The sequence below is a fragment of the Primulina huaijiensis genome, chromosome 13, assembly GCF_012295235.1.
Source record: "Primulina huaijiensis isolate GDHJ02 chromosome 13, ASM1229523v2, whole genome shotgun sequence".
Lineage (NCBI taxonomy): Eukaryota > Viridiplantae > Streptophyta > Magnoliopsida > Lamiales > Gesneriaceae > Primulina > Primulina huaijiensis.
This window is the reverse complement of record NC_133318.1, coordinates 3,070,331-3,089,523: the sequence shown is the minus strand read 5'-3', so window position 1 is coordinate 3,089,523 and position 19,193 is coordinate 3,070,331. Positions and strand designations below refer to the sequence as shown.

Sequence of the window (19,193 nt, the reverse complement as noted above, 5' to 3'; positions counted from 1 at the left end):
TGGGTGTATTTTAAGGTGTTATGTTAAGTTTGGATGGATTTGGTTTGTCGTTTTAAGGTCCAAGGATAAGTTGGGAAAGTAAGAGTTTCAGGGGCAAAACGGTCATTTTACGCGTGAAAATGTTGGACATCTTGGTAGTGCCCTAAATGTCGTAATGAATGTTAAAAATTTTATTTTGAAAGTTTATGAAATTTTATGATGAAAAACGATAATGCTAAAAGACGTGTTGCATGCTTGGTTTTAAAGAAAAATGATATATATGCATGAATTTTTACAAGTGATGAATATAATGAAAGGTTGAAGGAGGTGACTTGATTGTGAATAATAGGAAAGGATATGATGATATGTAAGGTCAAGGCTCAGTTGACGGGTGAGAGTGTCGCTGATGTCCCCGCCGCCTGGTATCATGATTATACGTAGATGAATCCATCGATCAAAAGCTAAAACGAAAGTCACAATTAATTATCTGAATTCAATGCAAGGGAAATGTATACGTATATGATGAAAGGAAAAAGGATATGGTGAAGGAAAAAAATGTTTAAAGTTTATTCATGTTCATGAAAAGCTATTTTATTAAAAGTATCTTTCAGTGTTGCTTGCGAATTTATATANGGTGAGAATAATTTTGATGATGACGGAGGACTTGATGGTTGAACTAGCTGGACTGATGGTGCACACAACCCGAGGATCTTTGCTAGTTTTCCGCATTAGTATGATTTTAAAGATTTTATGACTATTATGCTTTTGAATGGTTTTTTAGAGGATTTAAGATATTTATGCTACATTTGAAAAATGCAAGCTTTAGGTTTAGTTTGACGATTTTACGTTTCGCACTGCGTTCTTGTGTATTTTTAAATAATAGGTTGGTGGTTTTTTTTAAAAAATGGTGTAAAAATATATTTATAAGCATAGTATGATTCGGTCGAAGCTTGAAATTATTTTTTAAAAAAAATTAGTATATTTTAAAAAAAAAACGAGTAGTAAACGTTTCAATACGTATCCCTACCATTCAGTTCACAATTACTCAATGTACAAAAATTAGTAATCAATGATCATATTTTCATTAAAAAAAAAAAAACATACTTTAAAATATACATGTAAATATATTTTATTTTGACATAAAATATACAATTTAAAAAAAAAATTCCACTTAAAAAAATAAATTTGCAAAACTTTATGCTCGAATTTGACAAGACTTTGCCTTGATAATCTGACAGCACTCGGACAGAACTTCGGCTTGGAAAAAATTTGAAGAATTTTGTTCCCTCTTTAGCTAGTGTTACTCGAAAATTTGAAGATTTTAGATGATTTTGGTATGTTATTTGCTTTAACACGTTGCCTCTGTTTATAGACTACTCAATGTGAGTTGAAAGGTTGTCATAATGGCCCTCTTTCAATGGCTATTATACACGTTTTTTTGAGAAATAAACAACATTTAATGTTGTGTATTTAATTCAGAAATAATGGTGCTTAAATGACTATTATATCTAGATTGAAACATAGTGTTACAATATTCAAATTTTCGAGTCATACGTCTTAAGCATAACTGCATCTTTGAGTCTCATATGCTACAATTTATTTGCATTAATAATTTCTATTAAACTTAAAAAAAATGAATTCAGATTTGCTCCTTAATCTTTTAGAATTTTCGAAACATGTCTCTGCATGTTTATAAAAATTTCCTCGTACGTTGATCAAATTTTTCGGGTCTTCACAACTCCACTTTGTGTTAACTCACTCGCCACTCAATATATAGACCTGTTTTTTAACAAAATGGACAGCAAATAACATTACTCTTTCATTTAATATAGATGCAGATGACTTTGAATTTATGACTTGCTTTTCCCAAAAATTTGAAATTATAGGAGTTTGCAAATAGATAGTTTTATAATCTAATTGAGATGAATCATTTGCAGTTGCATAGCGATCCAAAACATCACTGTCTGATCTTGAACTTAAATAGATTGCAAACAAAGACCAGAAGTTATCAAATTCCCACATGTTAACCCAAAAACCTTACACAAAAATTGCATAGAATCCAAGGGATCAACTTATCACATTCGAACTAGAGAGAAAACATCCCATTACAGCACAGAGAAAGCTAATATCCCAGTTAACAACATCGCACAACACGGTTCGAACAACAATAATCAAAAAGTAAGTCTATAATTAGAAACCTTTAGAGCCAGGAAGATCTATCCACTGGAGCTGAAGTTCGACTTCACCACACTCGACGTTTTTCAATCTCAGGCACAAATCTTGCACTACTTTCCCATCTTTCCAGATCACAGAACTTTCTTCAGCGAGGCAATTGGACCTGGATGGTTGTATCTTTGTGATTATGGTGCCACTTGGAAGCCCCCCAAGATTCATCTTCAAGGCCTCTATGTATGGTCGTATATCAAATTCTGCGACTCCCATTTTGTCGTCCATGCTGAATGTGTCGTGGTCATAGACAGTCTGAAAAATGTACATGAATCAGCAAAATATTTTTCATAGATACTGAAGAAACAACATCAACGAGATATGACTAACTAGCCTACTGCGCACTTCAAATTTTATGTATACTTTTTCTAGAAATCTGAAGTAGTGCTCCCAAATATAGCATATTCACCTACCCACCCACCCCCCCCCACCACACCCCGTCTGTGGCATTATGTATAACGTAAAACTTTTCAAGGATTGTTGTTCTCTTCTTATGCTTCAACATTTCGAATACAATTTTTTAAAAGAAAGATTTGCATTTAAAGCTTTGACATCAACCATGCACAGCCACAGGGTAGCAAACCGGATAATTTCCGTGGTAGAAAATTAAAGTATATGATTTTTGCAGATTTGTGTTGATTTAAAGTACTTCTAGAAGAAAGTCGAGCCTGAACAAATGATATCTAAACAGTTTCCAAAAATGGAACCAGCTATAGCATTTACTTATAATCTATAGGCCAAAGGTGAGTATAGATGAGCTCTCACCAGCGTAATTGGAATACTAGGATTCGAAATGGAAAGTGTCAAGTCCTCGTTCCATTCTGGATTTACATCCTTTCTGATAACACGAGTCTTCAACTTCTGTAAAATATATTTATCTATAAAATAATGATTCCAGAAACTTGAAATGCGAAAAACGAATGCAAGGACATGCGAAATAATTGAAACATTCTGGTTACAGGCTACTAAGTTGTGTAATTTATCTAAATTAGTAAGAACATCAAGAAACTTCCCTCAATGGACAAGGAACGCTATAAGCTTTAAAAGAACTACTGAGCATATTTTCGGCAAATTCAACTTATAAAGCCATGGTTTTATTACCATATAGTTCGACTAGATGATCAAAATTTTTGAACATGGAAATTAACTTTTTGGGTGAGTGGCCTTAAATATTTCATCACCTAATAAGTTGACACATCCAATTGAATGAAACATCCATAAATGCACCTTCATTCAGAATCCAAGATAACACAAATCAAGAAAGAAAGAAGAAAGAAGTGTAAAAGGACAAGGACAAAAAAAAAGGAGAACTAAAATCAACCCACCAAACTTCATCAAAACGCCAAGATGAAACAAAAGGGCAGCTAAACGAATTGAAAAACGTTACAAATATACAAGCAAAGAACACAAAAACGAACATCAAATGCTAAAAAAACGTACAAGAAGAAGGAGATCAAGAATGCAACTTTACCAAACAGTCAATACCACCACAGAAAATAAGCAAATATATCAAAACCCACATGAGAAAACACAAGAAAAAGGACAACACAAACCAATCCAAAATCCAGAGATTCACACGTGCTCGATGAAGAAAAGTTTGAACAAAAGAACCTGTCTGCCCATCTTCACAACAACGTAAGGATCACTGCTTCGGACATCACGGACAGCAAGATTGATGCCTCTTTTGACCCGAATTCTAAGCAGCCCCAACAAATTATCCATCAGAGATTTCGCAGAACTTTCTGACTGGTTGTTTGCATTGGGCGAATCCATTTATTCTGATTTATATCAGATACTCTCTCTTTAAGCAAATCAATATATAATAATATAATGTTTTGCCACCACTCTATTAGCAACCAAAGTGAAGTTTCGTTGATCCTCCCTGGCCCCTGCAAGAAATTAGAAAATTAAAATTATTACACAATGCCAAACCAAATGAAATGTGGGACCCAACAAAAAAATCTTTCCAACAAAATTTCATCTTTCTTGCAAATTTGATTCGATTCACACTATTAAACTTCAAGCTTAATACAAGACATACGACACATGATCTACGAACTTTCCACAGTCCTACGTAATCTTGAATCCAAGATTTCATCCCACAAATAATAAATAATTATGCATACGTCAAAAACAATTTAATTCCACGCCATGAAATCATATCAAAACAATCAAGAAATGAAATTTGCAGCCGAGTAATCGATGGGCAAAACTCAAAAATAGATACCAATCATCTCAAAAAAAAAAAAAAAAAAAACANTATGGAGTTGTTTGGACAGTTTGTGGAGGAACCCTCTGGAGAAATTCTCTATGAAGAATATACGGCTGCTATTCTAGAAAAACAGAGAAGTGATTCTTTGATAATTGTCTTTAGACCAACCAAAGACAAAAATGGGGAACTGAAATTTGCTTCTCGTACATTTATAAAGGTGGCATTTTTTTTTAATCCCTCGAATAATTTATTCTATTATTACTTTTCTTTTTTCTCCAAAGGTGCGTAGGTTTGTTGGCACGACGTGAATGACGCATGTTTTTCTACCGCATGGCTTGTGTTTTCCCATATGTCTCCACTTTAAATTAACAATTTTTTTAAAAAAAAATATTGTTTTTATTACAAGAAAAATATATTTTATGTAAACATAATTTCTGAAATTTTTTTTTTTTGCAATTTTGGATTATTTATATTTTCTTGATGACATGTTCATAGTCGTAAAATTTGATAGACATTAAAAGTGCATTTAGCATATAATACAATGAATGTACTTCAAAACCATTTAATACGATATTTAGTGAACAATTTTAATGTTAAATGCTATACCATTTAAGCCTGCCCTATGCACACATTAACCAGATATTAAATGGTTGATTGGTGATTATCTTTCTCTGTACGTTATGGTATTCTTGTTCAAGTGCCGTAACTTTGTTGTGTGCTTAAACCGTATATATGGACTAGTGTAAAAAATATCTAGAAATTTGACGAATTCAACACGTGAATAGGTTGTGGCTGTGATCAAATCATGCTCACCAAGTGGTATTGGATGTCTTAAAGTGATGCTGAAGGTATAGATGGAGTGATACATATAATAATAGTAGCATTATTTGGGGTGTCAATTCGGGTGGGTCGGGTCGAGTCGGGTTGAGCAATATTATTATTCAAAAATTGCTCAACCCGAACCCGAGCCAACCTGAAAACTCTCAATCCGATCAACCCGTATAACCTGATTTTGAATTTTTTTAATAATTTTTTTAAAAATAAAATTAAATAAAATTCAAAAAAAATAATACCAATATTTTAATTTAAACACATAATAATAAAATCTCTCTCATATATGTGATTTAAATTTGAAAGTTTAATTGTAGAAAAATAAAGTATATTTATTAAATCAAATAAACAATTGTTTAAAAAATAAAAAATGTTCAAAATAAATATTAAATTATGAAAATTTATTATATAAATATAAAATAAATATTTTTTCAGACATACAATATATAAAAATGTATGCAGTATTTATTAATTATATACTTTTTTAAAAAAAAATTAAAAGTTGACCCGAACTCCAAAACTCCAAACCCAAACCTGATTTTTTTCGAGTTGAACCGTGTCGGGTTGGTGGGTCGTGTCGGATTTTGACACCCCAAAGAATTATAAGGGTGGTTAAGCTGTTGATTCATTGTCCTTGAATTTTAGTATCCTTCAGGTTCTGTACGTGCTACTATCCATCCCAAGTCCTTCGTGAGAGCGAGTTTGGAAAGAAGTTCAGTGTTGGTGCTGTTTTAATTCTTCAAAAGGTAGTATTTCATTCCATTTTCCTTTTCTACTGTTTTTCATGAAAGTGTCGACTTTTTAAGGAGTGGACTTGATACCTTGTGGGTACGGACAACAAAACCTATTTTTGATCAACAAGATAAGGCAAGTGGTGGCAACAAATGTGCGAAAGTTGGTAATTCTGACCGTAGCCTCTCAAGCAACTCTTTTGTCACTAAAGACAAAGTGAAGAAATTCAAGAAACCAATGAAGTTCAGCGCAAAGGCAACCACTGAGAGAAATCTTTTGTCGTTCAATGGACAGACAAACAGTTGGATGAACTTTTTACCGACTATTAATACCGTGGATTCTGATTTCCATGTATTTTCTGTAGCCACACAAAATTTAATATGAACTCAATTTTACATGGATGATAATTGCAAATGGTTTTGCTGCCCTACATTAAAACCATACCTGAATTTTTCTTATAAGATTTTGTAACAGACTGAGTTATTACGAACAATTTGTTTCGGTAGTAAATAATACACATGCATTCAAATTTAAAAAGAAAAAAAAATTGAGCTCACTCTGACTAGTATAGTTATCGCAACTTCAGCAACAAAATAAAGAATAAAACAAAATTGACTTAGCCAGTGTAGGCCAACAAGAACATGAATTTTCAACACTACACTATTGAGAATTTGCCACTGCTGCCCCAATTACTTCTCATCAATCCCTCTTGCTGAAAAAACAAAATGCAGACTGCCTTCAAGGCCTCCAATTTGTGTGCAAAGGCACTTGCACTGTGTAGGAACTGCTGCGGCAGCTCAGACAAGAAGTATTCTTGGATGCAGTCTCGTCTCATCTGGATTTTGGAGAACCTACACAAAGAACTTTTTGAGCCGGTCCAGAGTCTGAGCTGCTCTTTTGTTATTTGGCTCGAGCACGAGTACATATCTGAAATCTATAGAGTACAAGTAAAATATGAAGGAAGATCATTACAAGAAAAATACAAGCAAATGGGGTATTATTGATCGAGAGAGTTTAATGAAAAGGAGAAAGTTGATCAATCGCAGTCTGCTTCCGATGACCATTAATGGATAGTTTTTTTATGGGTTCTAATTACATTAGAAAAATACGTAAACCAAAATCCAGATCAACTTCAGTGGTGTGCATTTTTAAAACAAAATAGTTGAATCACCATTACAATCTACTTAATTGGTTCCATTCAGCAGGTTCCGATGTGCATAGGAACCCGCAGTCCTTATCCTTCAAACGTTGGCTGATTCTTAAAAACTGAATTGAACTGTTGTGACATCCCAGAACAGAAACCATACAACATTTACGGCAGACAGAAAAAAGTGGACTAACCTTCCATTGCTTCTTTATAACAACCCAACATTTCTCGTGCAGTTCCCCTCCTTAGAAAAGCCTTCACATTCTGCATGCATGGCAAAGAAAGCACTGAGTCCATGTTTTCTTTTAACCAATATAGATACCAAACAATTAAGCACTCAAGGAGCAGATGATACATTAGAAGTTAGAAGTTCACAAGGAACAAACACAACAAAGGACAAAGGTTAGTCAATATGTAACCAAAAGGTGCCATTTCTCCCTACACATCAAAAGATAATTCTCAACTAGACCTTAGCCCCTCAAAAAAAAAAATTCAGGCTTGCGCCATCCGAGTCCAATAAAAGGTTTATTATCTATTGAGACAAATTAAATTTGTCATCTCATCAAAATTATTTAGGTTGATAAACATAAATTTTCTGTTTAAAGAACTTCCGAACAGCACATGATCACATGCATACGAAATAATAATTCACATCTCCACCACAATGACCAATACTAGTTAGTACCTTTGTTTGCAAAGTAGGAAGCCATAAAGAAAAAAGGGGAAAAAAAGCAAAGGGGTGAGAAAGGAAGCACTAAATTATCTGCATTCCGTGACGATCTTCAACGTTCGTGGAAAACTGTTACTAAAGCTGCATGTAACTTGGGCAGCAGAAAGTTTTACCATATGCAATAGCCATAAGGAGAACAAGATGTTTTTAGAGCAAGACAAAGTCTTTCTCATACTAAAGAGCACGAATAAATTGTAGCATGCATTTACAATGGTATTACACATCAAGGAAGAGGAGAGAAACCTTCTTATCAAGGTCGATGGCTCGAGTGCAATCTTCTTCAGCTTGGTTATAACTATTAAACAAAAAATTAATGATTAATATAAAACATCCAAGCAGATAAAATAAGATAAAAAGCTTAACACTTTGGCCACCTTCCCAACTCCAAATAAGCAGCAGCCCGATTATTGTAGTATGTCGCATTACTGCTGTTGAGTTTGATGGCTTCTGAATAAAATCCGATGGCCCTCTGCCACTGCTTATCTTTGAATGCTTGATTGCCCTAAAATGATATTAAGACTATAAAATTAACATACACCACACACATAGGTGGCAGCTTCGACTAAATTTCACAACTAAACCAACACAAGTTAGAAGAAGGGGAAGAAAAGTAAAATTCTAAATCAACTTTGACAAGAAAAAATGTTGAAAATTTTGATAAAATCGATTAGAGTTGTTAGATCGATTGTCTGAATCTTTAAATTGATGCATATATTAGATTAGCATAGTTAGGGGATTGTGTGGATATGAATCCCAAAATTCCAGCTATTTCCTTTCTAGGGCTCTAGCCCTCTAGGTGTATATATACTTGTACAAACGTTGGAAGTATATACAAGAATTTTTCCTTTAACATGGTACCAGAGCCGGCGTTCAAACAGTAATATTCCGGTCACCGGCGTTATGCCCTTCCAGTCATCTCTTCCGATCTTGAAAATCGTCATTCTTCGATTTGTTACTTCGCATATTTGTTGGCCCATATTTTCAGAGACTGCGCGAATTGCAAACTCTGTACAAGTGGTCTCAATTTGTGCAAACATATTTGAAAGGAAAAGGAAGACTCAGTCATCTTCTGGGCAATGGACTGAAAGAAGGTGAGAGGCTTTGAAACATGGGATGAAGCCGACTCTATGGTTATGTCATGGTTGTGGGACTCAATAGATCCGAGAATCAGTGAGTTGTTTTCCTGACTTCTGCTAAAGCCATATGGGATTCAGTCCGTCGAACCTATTCCAAGGATCGAGACACTATTTATGTTTATGAAACATCTATGGTGGCAACAAAATCAGAATTTTCACATCAAGAAATTGGAAAGGAAGGACAAAATAAAGCTCCAGGACGTGAGAATAAGAAAGAATTTTGGTGCTTCTATTGCAGGAAGACTGAGCATACAAATGATAAGTGCTGGAAACTTCATGGCAGACCACGTGAAGGGAACTAGAGACATAGTTATTTGGTGCGCAAGGCGCACTAAAGCACTAGGACGCCTTGGGGCCTGAAACGCAAGGCAAGGCGCACACTTTATCGAAGTAAAGCACATTTGGCACAAATTTTAAAATTCAACATATATAAAGTATTTTATACTATTTAAATTAAATATTTTTCACAAAGATAACAAACAATATAAATAAAAATCCATTAATAAATAATGTAGTATAAATCATAACAAAAAACAAACTCCAATCATCTAAAATTAATTAGTAAGTCATACATGCATCATAGTATATTAAGGAAAAAAACTTCAAAAATCTAAATCATCAAATTATTCATCCTTCTCAACTTATCCTAATCAACTCCAAGAAATGAAGCTCCAGATTTGTATCTTTCTGATCCCTCATCAGTTTCACCAAAATCAATTTCTTCCTCCTCTTCATCATGATAACGATAGACAATAGATCTTCTTTTATCGTATTTAAAATACTTGTATCTGTCGTTGTTTCTTTCGTAAGGATGGACCTCGAGATCTAAAACTATAAGCATCTTCATCAACCCCAGAAGCTCGTCCAACTTCACCCTAAGTCAAACTATCATCATCAAACACATGATCATTTTCACCATAACTATTATTCTTTAGTTCCCCTATCAATCATTCGTTACTACCATCTATAAGATCAATCGTATCACGCATATTATATCAACACCACAAAGCCCTATTATACTTTATATAAACCAAATCATTCAACTTTTTTGCTCCAATCTATTTCTTCTTTTGGAATGAGACTGCTCATATTTTATACAAACTAATTTTAAGTTTAAAATAATAAATTTATTTAATATTTAGTACTCATGTATTCAAACACACTCCAATTTCGTTCATAATCAGATGAGTTACAAGTAAGGCTAAGAACTTTCAAGGTGAACTCTTGCAATTTAATGTGAATACCCATAAGCCAATCACCATTCCGCTGGTAATTTTGAAATAAAATAAAAAATTGATAATTAAAACTATTATATATATAAATTGTCATATAATAAAAATAAAGATTAATTGGTGATTTTTTGTTTATTTGTGTAACTGCCATGGGCATTCCAAAAAGTCATTCAGCTTTTTTGTACATTGGCAACTTATCCATAGTCTTATCTTGTAGCTCTTCAGTTTCAAACATCCTAGAGATACGTTTATACAAACCTGTTGCAACTTCATTGTCATTTTTTATATTAGAACCCGAATACAATAACTCCGGGTTTAAGAAATGTCCAGCAGCATGTAAAGGTCGATGGAGTAGTGTGTCGTCCATGTATGATCAATTATGTCAAAAATATATTTATACTTATTCTCATTATGATCAAATGAGGCAGCAATAACTTCTTCAGTCCGATCTATTGCATCAGAAATATAGCCCATTGGAGGCTTTTTTCTCCATCAAGCAATCGAAGAACTTTCACCATTAAACCACCAACTTTAACAACATAAACAACCGTATTCCAAAATGAAGGCAATAGTATAACCACTGTTGCCCGTTTATCTGGTGCCTCTTTTGCAAATCTACTAGTGGTTTATTTCTCATATGTAAACATGTTTCTCAAACTCGCCTTGTGCTTTTGAAACCACTTTAAAGCAAAAAAAGCAATTGAAAATGAGTTTTACCAGCCTGTTATATATATCCATCTTTCATCATGTTTAAAATTTGGGGCCTCTTACATATATATATCCATTAACCATCATTGCCCTTTCATATATCTTCTTCAAGTAAGGAAGTTTAACGAAATCTTCAAGCATCAAATCTAAACAATGAACAGCGCATTGTTATTTGGGGTGCAAAGCGCACTAAAGCGCTAGGGTGTCTTGGGGCCTGAGGTTAGAGCTGGAAAAACTCGTTTTGGGAAAGTTTGAGAAAAATGTTTACATCTGAGAAATTGACTACTAGTAGATTTGCAAGAGAGAGACCAGATAAACGGGCAGCAGAGATTATACTAATGCCTTCATTTTGGAATACGATTGTTTATGTTGTTAAAGTGAGTGGTCCAGTGGTGAAAGTTCTTCGATTGGTTGATGGAGAAAAAAAGCCTCCATTGGGCTATATTTATGAGACAATGGATCGGGCTAAAGAAGCTATTGCTGTCTCGTTTGATCACAAGGAAGATAAGTATAAAGATATTTTTTATATAAATGATCATAGGTGGACGATACACAACTCCATTGACCTTTAAATGCTGGGCATTTCTTAAATCCGTAGTTATTCTATTCGGATTCTAATATATAAAATGACAATGAAGTTGTAACAGGTTTTTATAAATGTATCGCTAGGATGTGTGACACTGAGAAGCTGCATGATAAGATCATGGATCGGTTGCCAATGTACAAAAGGACTGAAGGACTTTTTGGAATGCCCATGGCAATTAGACAAAAGAACAAAAAATCACCGAGTAATCAATATTTTTATTTTTATTTTATGATAATTGATATATAATAGTTTTACTGTTCAATTTTTTATTTTATTTCAAAATTACCAGCGGAATGATGGTTGACTTATGGGTGTTCGACACCCTAATTGCAAGTGTTCACCGTGAAAGTTCTTAACCTTACTTGTAGTGTGTTTGAACATGTGAGTACTAAATATTAGTACTTAATGAAATATTAAATAAATTTATTATTTTAAAGATAAAATTAGTTTCTATCAAATATGTGTAGCTTCATTCCAAAAGAAGAAATAGATTAGAGCAAAAAAAGTTGAATGATTTGGTTTACACAAGTACAATAGGACTTTGGGGCATCGATATGATATCGTGATATGATTGTTCCTATTTCTTTGGCTGATATAGATAATGGTAACGAACGGTTGATGGGGGACTAAATAATAATAGTGATGGCGAAAATGATCACGTGTTTGATTATGATAGTTTGACTTGGGGTCTATGTTGCATGGATACGGGTACGAGTATCATTTTGAATACGATATGGATACGGCGACACGTCAAATTTTGAAAATATAAGACACGATACGGCTAGGATACGATAATCATTAAAATATATATAAATATTATATATATTTATATTTATATAAATTTGGTATTGAAAATTAAAAATTATAGAGATAAATGTAATATTTCATTAATCATAATATCTTAAATACAAAATATTAAACGCAAAATCCATCTTAAGCAAGTAAAAAGAAATCAAACATCCATATCGGTTTCATCACCGACACTGCCTTCATCAGTAAATAAGACTGACTCCAATTCAGGTTCATCAAGAGACAAAGCGGCAGAAAGAGAGAAGAAGGGCGACACGATTGAATTGAGAGCAGCTTGAGCAGAAATAGAATGAAAGAGACGGACAAATATATTTAGGGATTTAAAAGTTCGGCCCAATTTATTTTAAATTATTTTCCTTTTAGTTTTTTAATTTTTTTTAATTAACCCCTAAAACTTTTAAATATTTTCAATTTTGCCCAAACGTATCCGAAAAACGTATCCACGCCGTATCCATGGAGTGTCCTCGCCGTGTCCAAAACGTATCCGGCTGGTCAACCCTAAACAAAGTCAACGACATGGATTTTGAGGTATCCGACACGCTTATCCGCGTGTCGTATCCGTATCCGTGTCTGATACTTCAAAAAAAAAATTTAAGGTATCCGTGCTACATAGCTTGGGGTGAAGTTGGATGAGCTTCTGGGATGATGAAGATGCCTATAATTTTAGATCTCGAGGTTCATCCTGTACGAAAGAAGCAACGGCATGTACGAATACGTTAAATACGATAAAAGAAGATCTAATATCCATCGTTATAATAATGAAGAGTACGAAGAAATTGATTTTGGTTAAACCGATGAGGTATCAAAATGATACAAATCCAGAGTTTCAACTTCTGGAGATGATGACGATACAGTTGAAAAGGATGAATAATTTGATAATTTAGATTTTTGAAGTTTTTTCCTTAATATACTATGATGCACTTACGACTTACTAATGAATTTTAGATGATTGAAATTTTTTTTTTTATGATTTATGCTACATTATCTATTAATATTTTTTTATTTATATTGTACATTATCTTTGTGCAAAAATATTTAATTTAAATAGTAAAAAATACTTTATATATGTTGAATTTTAAAATTTGTGTCAAATGTGCTTTATTTCGATAAAGTGTGCGCATCGCCTTCCGACTCAGGCCCCAAGGCAACTTAGCGCTTTAGTGCGCCTTGCGCCCCAAATAACCATGGAATTGACTTTATATCTTAGAAGAAATTGCCCCCCCAGTAAAACAGCTTCATCTTTTTTCTCTTCTTCATCAAATAAAAATAGCATTTGGCTTCAACATTTTAGATTAGGGCAATCGTCCTTTGGTGTTTTGAAGGTTATGCTTCCGTCTTTGTTTGAGGGTTTAGAAAATAAACACGTTCACTGTGATATGTGTGAGTTTGCTAAACACAAACATGTATCATTTCCAATCAGTAATAAAAAAAGTTCAATCCCCTTATATCTAATTCATAGTCATATATGAGAACCCTCCAATATTTTTAATATTTCAGGATCTCTTTGGCTTATATTGTTTGTGGATGATTGCACCCGAATTTCATGAAATTTTTTTCTCAAATTTAAGAGGAAATCAATGATGTGTTTCAAAATTTTCACAACATGATCCACATTCTTTTTTGCTGTGTGTACGGTAAAGGCTGTGAAATTCTGCAGAAAAAGAACATCATTATACTTTACCTTTTCTTTTGCCATCTCCGCTGATGCTTCCTGGGTTACAACAGTAGATGATTTAGACTTGCTGGCAATATCAAATTGCTCTTGTAAAGATGTATACATGGTCTGCAGGGTGTCCAATAGAAATCTATCACCCCCATGCCTGGCCAAGAGCGATACAGAAACTGGGCATTTGTCATAAACACCCAGCGGTATTGCAACCTTGAAAAAAGAAATAAGAATTTTTCAGCCAGGAAAAATAATATGCAAACAGTATGGTGTGTGAGAAAGGGGTATTTTAACTTTGACCTGGCAGCAGCCCGACATACTAGCTAAACTTGAAAGAGTAGATGTCTGGATCAAGTAGTCCTCTGACATAATCTCTTTTGCACCTAGTTTTGTAGGAGGATCGATTGTCGTAGGAATCACCAATATCCCTTCATCCTGTTGAGTCCAAATGTGTGAATTAAATAATAGATTAAAAATAACAGTAGCATCGCCATATCGAGGCCAAAATATCTAGAAACTTCATTGCTAAAGAATGTGATTGCTTTTACTACTTTTCCATTTATTGTTGACGTAGTAGTAAATTCTTGTCATTACAACTGGACTCACTAGGTTTTTAATCATATATAATTTTATATAAAAAAAACAAAATATTCAGCAGGTTATCTATGTCTTGCTTGTAAACTTTGGTCCCTCCACAGAGACTATTCTTTGCATCAGTTCTGATCCATTCAAGGAATAAGCTTCCAGGGTGCGTGCTTTTTCTATATAAAAAAAAACTACTATTATTTTAGAAATTAGGACGTCCATTTACTTTACTACTTTATTAAAAGAAAATCCTGCAAGCGTTATTGTTTTCTATGTTAAGAGGAAATTAGGCAAGAGATACAGGAAAATTGATGGTGATTGGCGACCTCATAAAGAAATGCTTTCTACCAGACACAAGCGATGTTAGCAAGACACGAGTAAAACATTGACAAATGTCATACTGGAAGAATGTATACCTTTAAAAGGGCATTTATAGCTGCGCGTAAATCACTCATGATAGTTTGACATTTTTCAATTTTTGTATCAATAGGCCCCAACACTTCAGTAGTCATTTGCGCTGAGATAACTGGATTTATAGAAGGCTTTGCTGAATTGATCCATTCACTATGACTTTGTCTGAACTCATGACTGAAATCAAATAGCAAATAAAAGCATTACTCAAAATTGCACAATTCCAACTTACTGCAGGACCAAAATTGCAATTCTCCTGAAAATTCTAAGAAATGAGTATTTCCAAGTGCAACAAATTAATTACTTTAATCTAATCGAACCTTTTAAGTGTCTGCAATACATTTGCTAGAAGTCTTATTGGAGAAGATTTTCCCTCGCCGTTTGACTGCTTCGTGTGGAATGATTTTAAGCTTGGAATCTTCAAAGCCAAATAATCACCGATATTTTCATGCCTCAAAACTTGTCCTGAAAATTGGAGCTTTATAAAGATCGAGAATGTAATGACCTACAATAGATCAACTCGCCCAAAAATTAGTGACATAAAAGAGCATACTTCCATAAAGCTTCTCAATGGACTTTATCACCGCCTGAATCACCCAGCTTGAAGGAACTTTTGACAACTGGAAAAGATCATCAGATATCAAAACACTCCTAGGATTGCGTTGTGCAGTATATGGAACCTGCAATAGCACATGTCCAACACGACGAAGTACACTAGGATCCTTGGCAAACCATCCTGCAAAATTAGTCAGTCTTTAATAATCAACAAAGGACAAAGGAAATAATATTTGGGATTTTAAAAAGGCAACAGACTGTTTTACTTTACTATAAATTTCTAATCAACTCAGAGTCATCTAGTTAATATACGGACAGTCACCCATCAGTATCAACATGGTAGCCAACAAATCAAATTTGGGGAGAAGATCCAATCAAAATTACTTGTACTGAAACTAAAATATGTGACTCAATATCAACAAAACCACTTTACTCAACATCTGTTTTCGTGGACTTTAGCGTCAAATAACCAAATAGAAATCATTAAAAAATAAACGGGAATTCATTTTGAAGGACTACACAAGAATAAAAGTGACTACGCTCTATAGTGCATGATGTATAAAATTATCATTTTCTCGGAAATTTAATTAATTGCATTTAAATAGTTACATAAACAAAGATATTCAATAATCTAAGATTGAAAATGTAAAAATCAATATCTGAAGGACCAAGTTGGACATGGTATGCCATAAAGGTACATGAAAAAAAGTGTCGGTCCTGAATGTGATAGCTAGTACTAATGTCTTGTGTTCGTACAATCATTGGATATTGACAACTATTCAAAATTCAATTACAACCATCTAGCTCATGAGTGACTTTTACATTGTTTGTGTTGTGCATTGTTGATGTTTGACTAATTCCATTACCAGAGACAACAAATTTACCCAAAAAAACACTAATATACTTGAGCAAGAAGATTTTCTCAAAGTCTTAAGTCACCTGTTTAAACATCTCTAAGAAAAGCTCTATTTATATTTTTTTCAAATTCTCCACCTTTCCTCTTTTATATGTGAAACTTTGACATCATTCCGACTTGGTCGTTAGCATGGTGCTATAGAGACAGATTTAGAGCATCTTAAAGAAGATGCTAATACACAGAATGAAATACCTACCAACCGTGTCAAGACTCCCAGATACAGATATTACGCCTGAAAGGGAGACAGCCCCATAAGATGGTCGAAAGCCTAGTACACCACAATATCCAGCAGGCACACGCACACCACCATCAGTATCTATGCCTGTCACGTTATAGTAAATTAAACATCCATATACTTTCGCAAAAAAAAGATACAAAATATGTAGCAAAAAAAAAGAACACAGTGCTTAAGCACCATCAAAATTGTAAATTGCACGCATTCCTCAGCGGCATTCTTTTTACCCTAAGAAATATAAAAAACTTTGAGAAGAGGAGATGATCCCACTGGATCGGGGGGAATCTTAAAATCAGCCATGACAAAAACAGAAGAACTAAGTATACAAGGAGCAGTCTCAAACTTGTTGCAGCAGAGATTCGCCATTCAAGAAATTCAATTAGATAGGACTTAGGAGAGACGAAAAACACATATCAATTGACTTGAGGGTCGCATGTTAAAACACATAGAGAAACATTTCATTGACATTATCAATGCAACCATGGAATACCATGTTTCTCGTGAATAGATAGGCCAAAGCTTCGCAAGTAATGGACTCTTAAGGATAGAAACATTCAGTTACCTAAAGAAAAATCAACAAAATTAGCAGCCACAGCTACGGCAGCGCCACTTGAAGCTCCTCCTGGAATTCGAGCAGGTGAGGTGGGATTAGTTGGTGCCCCGTGCCCGTAGTGCTTGTTTTCTCCACTTAGACTGGATATGAACATAAAAGCTAAGGCAATATTCAAAGTTTGAAATAGAACAATCTACAGAAGATGGCACAAAGGAAGGAGAACACATAGCCAAGAACAACTTCCAAGCTAGTGCAGATCTGAAGCCTATAAGGTAGAACTGTGGAAAACACATTTGAGTACAGAATGATGCAAACCTGAATGCCATGTCATCCACAACAGTTTTTCCAGTGCATGTGGCACCTCCGTCAACGAGGGCTGCAACCACAGGACTTGTCAAAGTCGCAGGCTTGTGTGTTCTAGACCAGTCTGGATTGCCAAAGCCAGTTACAAATCCTTCGATATCAAATCTGGTATCAAGATTTAAAATAGAATTTATTAGCCAAGAGTAATGCGCATATTTGAACATTGGCAAACATTTGAAGAACAGGAAACATTCTTATGAAGCAAGAAACTGATAATCAGAAAGAGAACTCTTTACTTTAAGAATAAAAGCAGGGGCTAATTGAACATCTGGTACATGAGGAATACAAAGATTATGCTCAAAAAAAAAAAAATCTTCAGTGACTCTTAATATACTCCACATATCGCTCCTTTTCAGACATCCAATATAGAAATTTGCGGTTATACTATTATGCGACAAAAAGAACCCTGCATAGCATTCTATGTAAATGAAACTAATATTTGAATTCAATCATGTCCTTTTTGAACTGTTATATTGAATAGACTGATGACACAAGATAAAGCCGATAAGAAAAATACAGACAAGGGTTCCAATCAAAATCCTTCCTTTTCACTGAATTTTCCATTAGGAAACAAATCAAATGAAGAAAACAAAACTAATACAAAAACTGGCAGCCAAAAAACTTCCACATATCAAGGTATTATTTAAGCCACCAATAAAACAATAACATAATACCATTACGAATTCAATGAAGGGTGGAATTTAAACGGCCTTACACATCAGAAACTGCAAAAGTGAGGCCAGTAAGTGGATGAGGAGCTTTTGGCGGCGCAGGCTGCGGAGGCGGCAGAAGCTGCAACCGCTCAATAAACGCCCCGAAATCTTCTTTCACCGCCCGTGTCAGCTTCTTAGCCATAATCAATATCCCAGCAAGTCCAAGCCCGAGCAAAACCCACAAATTCGCCGATGAAGACGCCATTTTATTAGCTATGCAGCGTTCAACTACTCAGTTCTTGATGTTTGTGCAATCCCTTATACCATGTGAGGATTTTTGGAGCAAAAATAACTTGACAGAGAGGGCTTGCAGCTACAGGGGATGAAGAGAAACCCAAGTATGCAGAGACGAAAGCCGTCTGATAAGTTATGTTTTACTTGAAAATTAATTTAAAATTTTAAAATATAATTGAATGTGACAAACTCTTCAAAACACTCATCATATCCCCAACACAATATGCTACATGTTTTTTTACCAACAAATAAAAAATTAGAAATTTATTTAAGCATAATACTACGATACTGAGAATGGTTAAGGGTTTTGAAATAAATTTTATTGGATTAATTTTTATTTATCAAATGACCATTATACTCTTTTATTCACTTGAAATTGGCCGAAATCCGTGGTGCTTGAGCTGAGATTGTTGGGTGCAATAATTGTCATTGCTTGGTAGAGCGATCGAATCGTGGTGCTTGAGCTGATGTGCGGTTTAAAATATTTGAGTTGCACCATTACCACCAGCTATAGCTTTTGGTAAAGCGACAAGCACTCGGTCCTACACTAACCATTGAAACAAATGTGTTGTGTGCGTATGATCTTATGCATGAACATGAATTTTTTTAAAATAAGTATTTGTATAAAGAACA

The 19,193-nt window shown here is 34.3% G+C and overlaps 2 protein-coding genes across 3 annotated transcripts; both read right to left on the bottom strand.

Moving 5' to 3' along the window:
* Positions 1–1,944: 1,944 nt before the first annotated feature.
* LOC140990833 (protein C2-DOMAIN ABA-RELATED 4-like) lies at positions 1,945–4,626 on the bottom strand. The gene is made up of 4 exons (XM_073460655.1): positions 4,466–4,626; positions 3,817–4,097; positions 2,971–3,066; positions 1,945–2,460 (listed from the first exon to the last, which is right to left on the bottom strand). The coding sequence occupies exons 2-4, from the start codon at positions 3,976–3,978 to the stop codon at positions 2,170–2,172; spliced, it is 549 nt and encodes a 182-aa protein (XP_073316756.1). The 5' UTR covers positions 3,979–4,097; positions 4,466–4,626; the 3' UTR covers positions 1,945–2,169.
* Positions 4,627–6,518: 1,892 nt separating this feature from the next.
* Positions 6,519–18,689, bottom strand: LOC140991617 (translocon at the outer membrane of chloroplasts 64-like). 2 transcript variants are annotated; one of them, XM_073461691.1, is made up of 13 exons: positions 18,329–18,689; positions 17,566–17,718; positions 17,260–17,390; positions 16,659–16,784; positions 15,545–15,727; positions 15,312–15,456; positions 14,997–15,168; positions 14,296–14,430; positions 14,011–14,208; positions 8,232–8,359; positions 8,101–8,152; positions 7,322–7,391; positions 6,519–6,914 (listed from the first exon to the last, which is right to left on the bottom strand). In XM_073461691.1, the coding sequence occupies exons 1-13, from the start codon at positions 18,529–18,531 to the stop codon at positions 6,832–6,834; spliced, it is 1,779 nt and encodes a 592-aa protein (XP_073317792.1). In that variant the 5' UTR covers positions 18,532–18,689; the 3' UTR covers positions 6,519–6,831. The 2 variants fall into 2 exon arrangements, with proteins under 2 accessions (XP_073317792.1, XP_073317793.1); XM_073461692.1 differs by lacking the exon at positions 18,329–18,689 and adding an exon at positions 17,850–17,929.
* Positions 18,690–19,193: the final 504 nt, after the last annotated feature.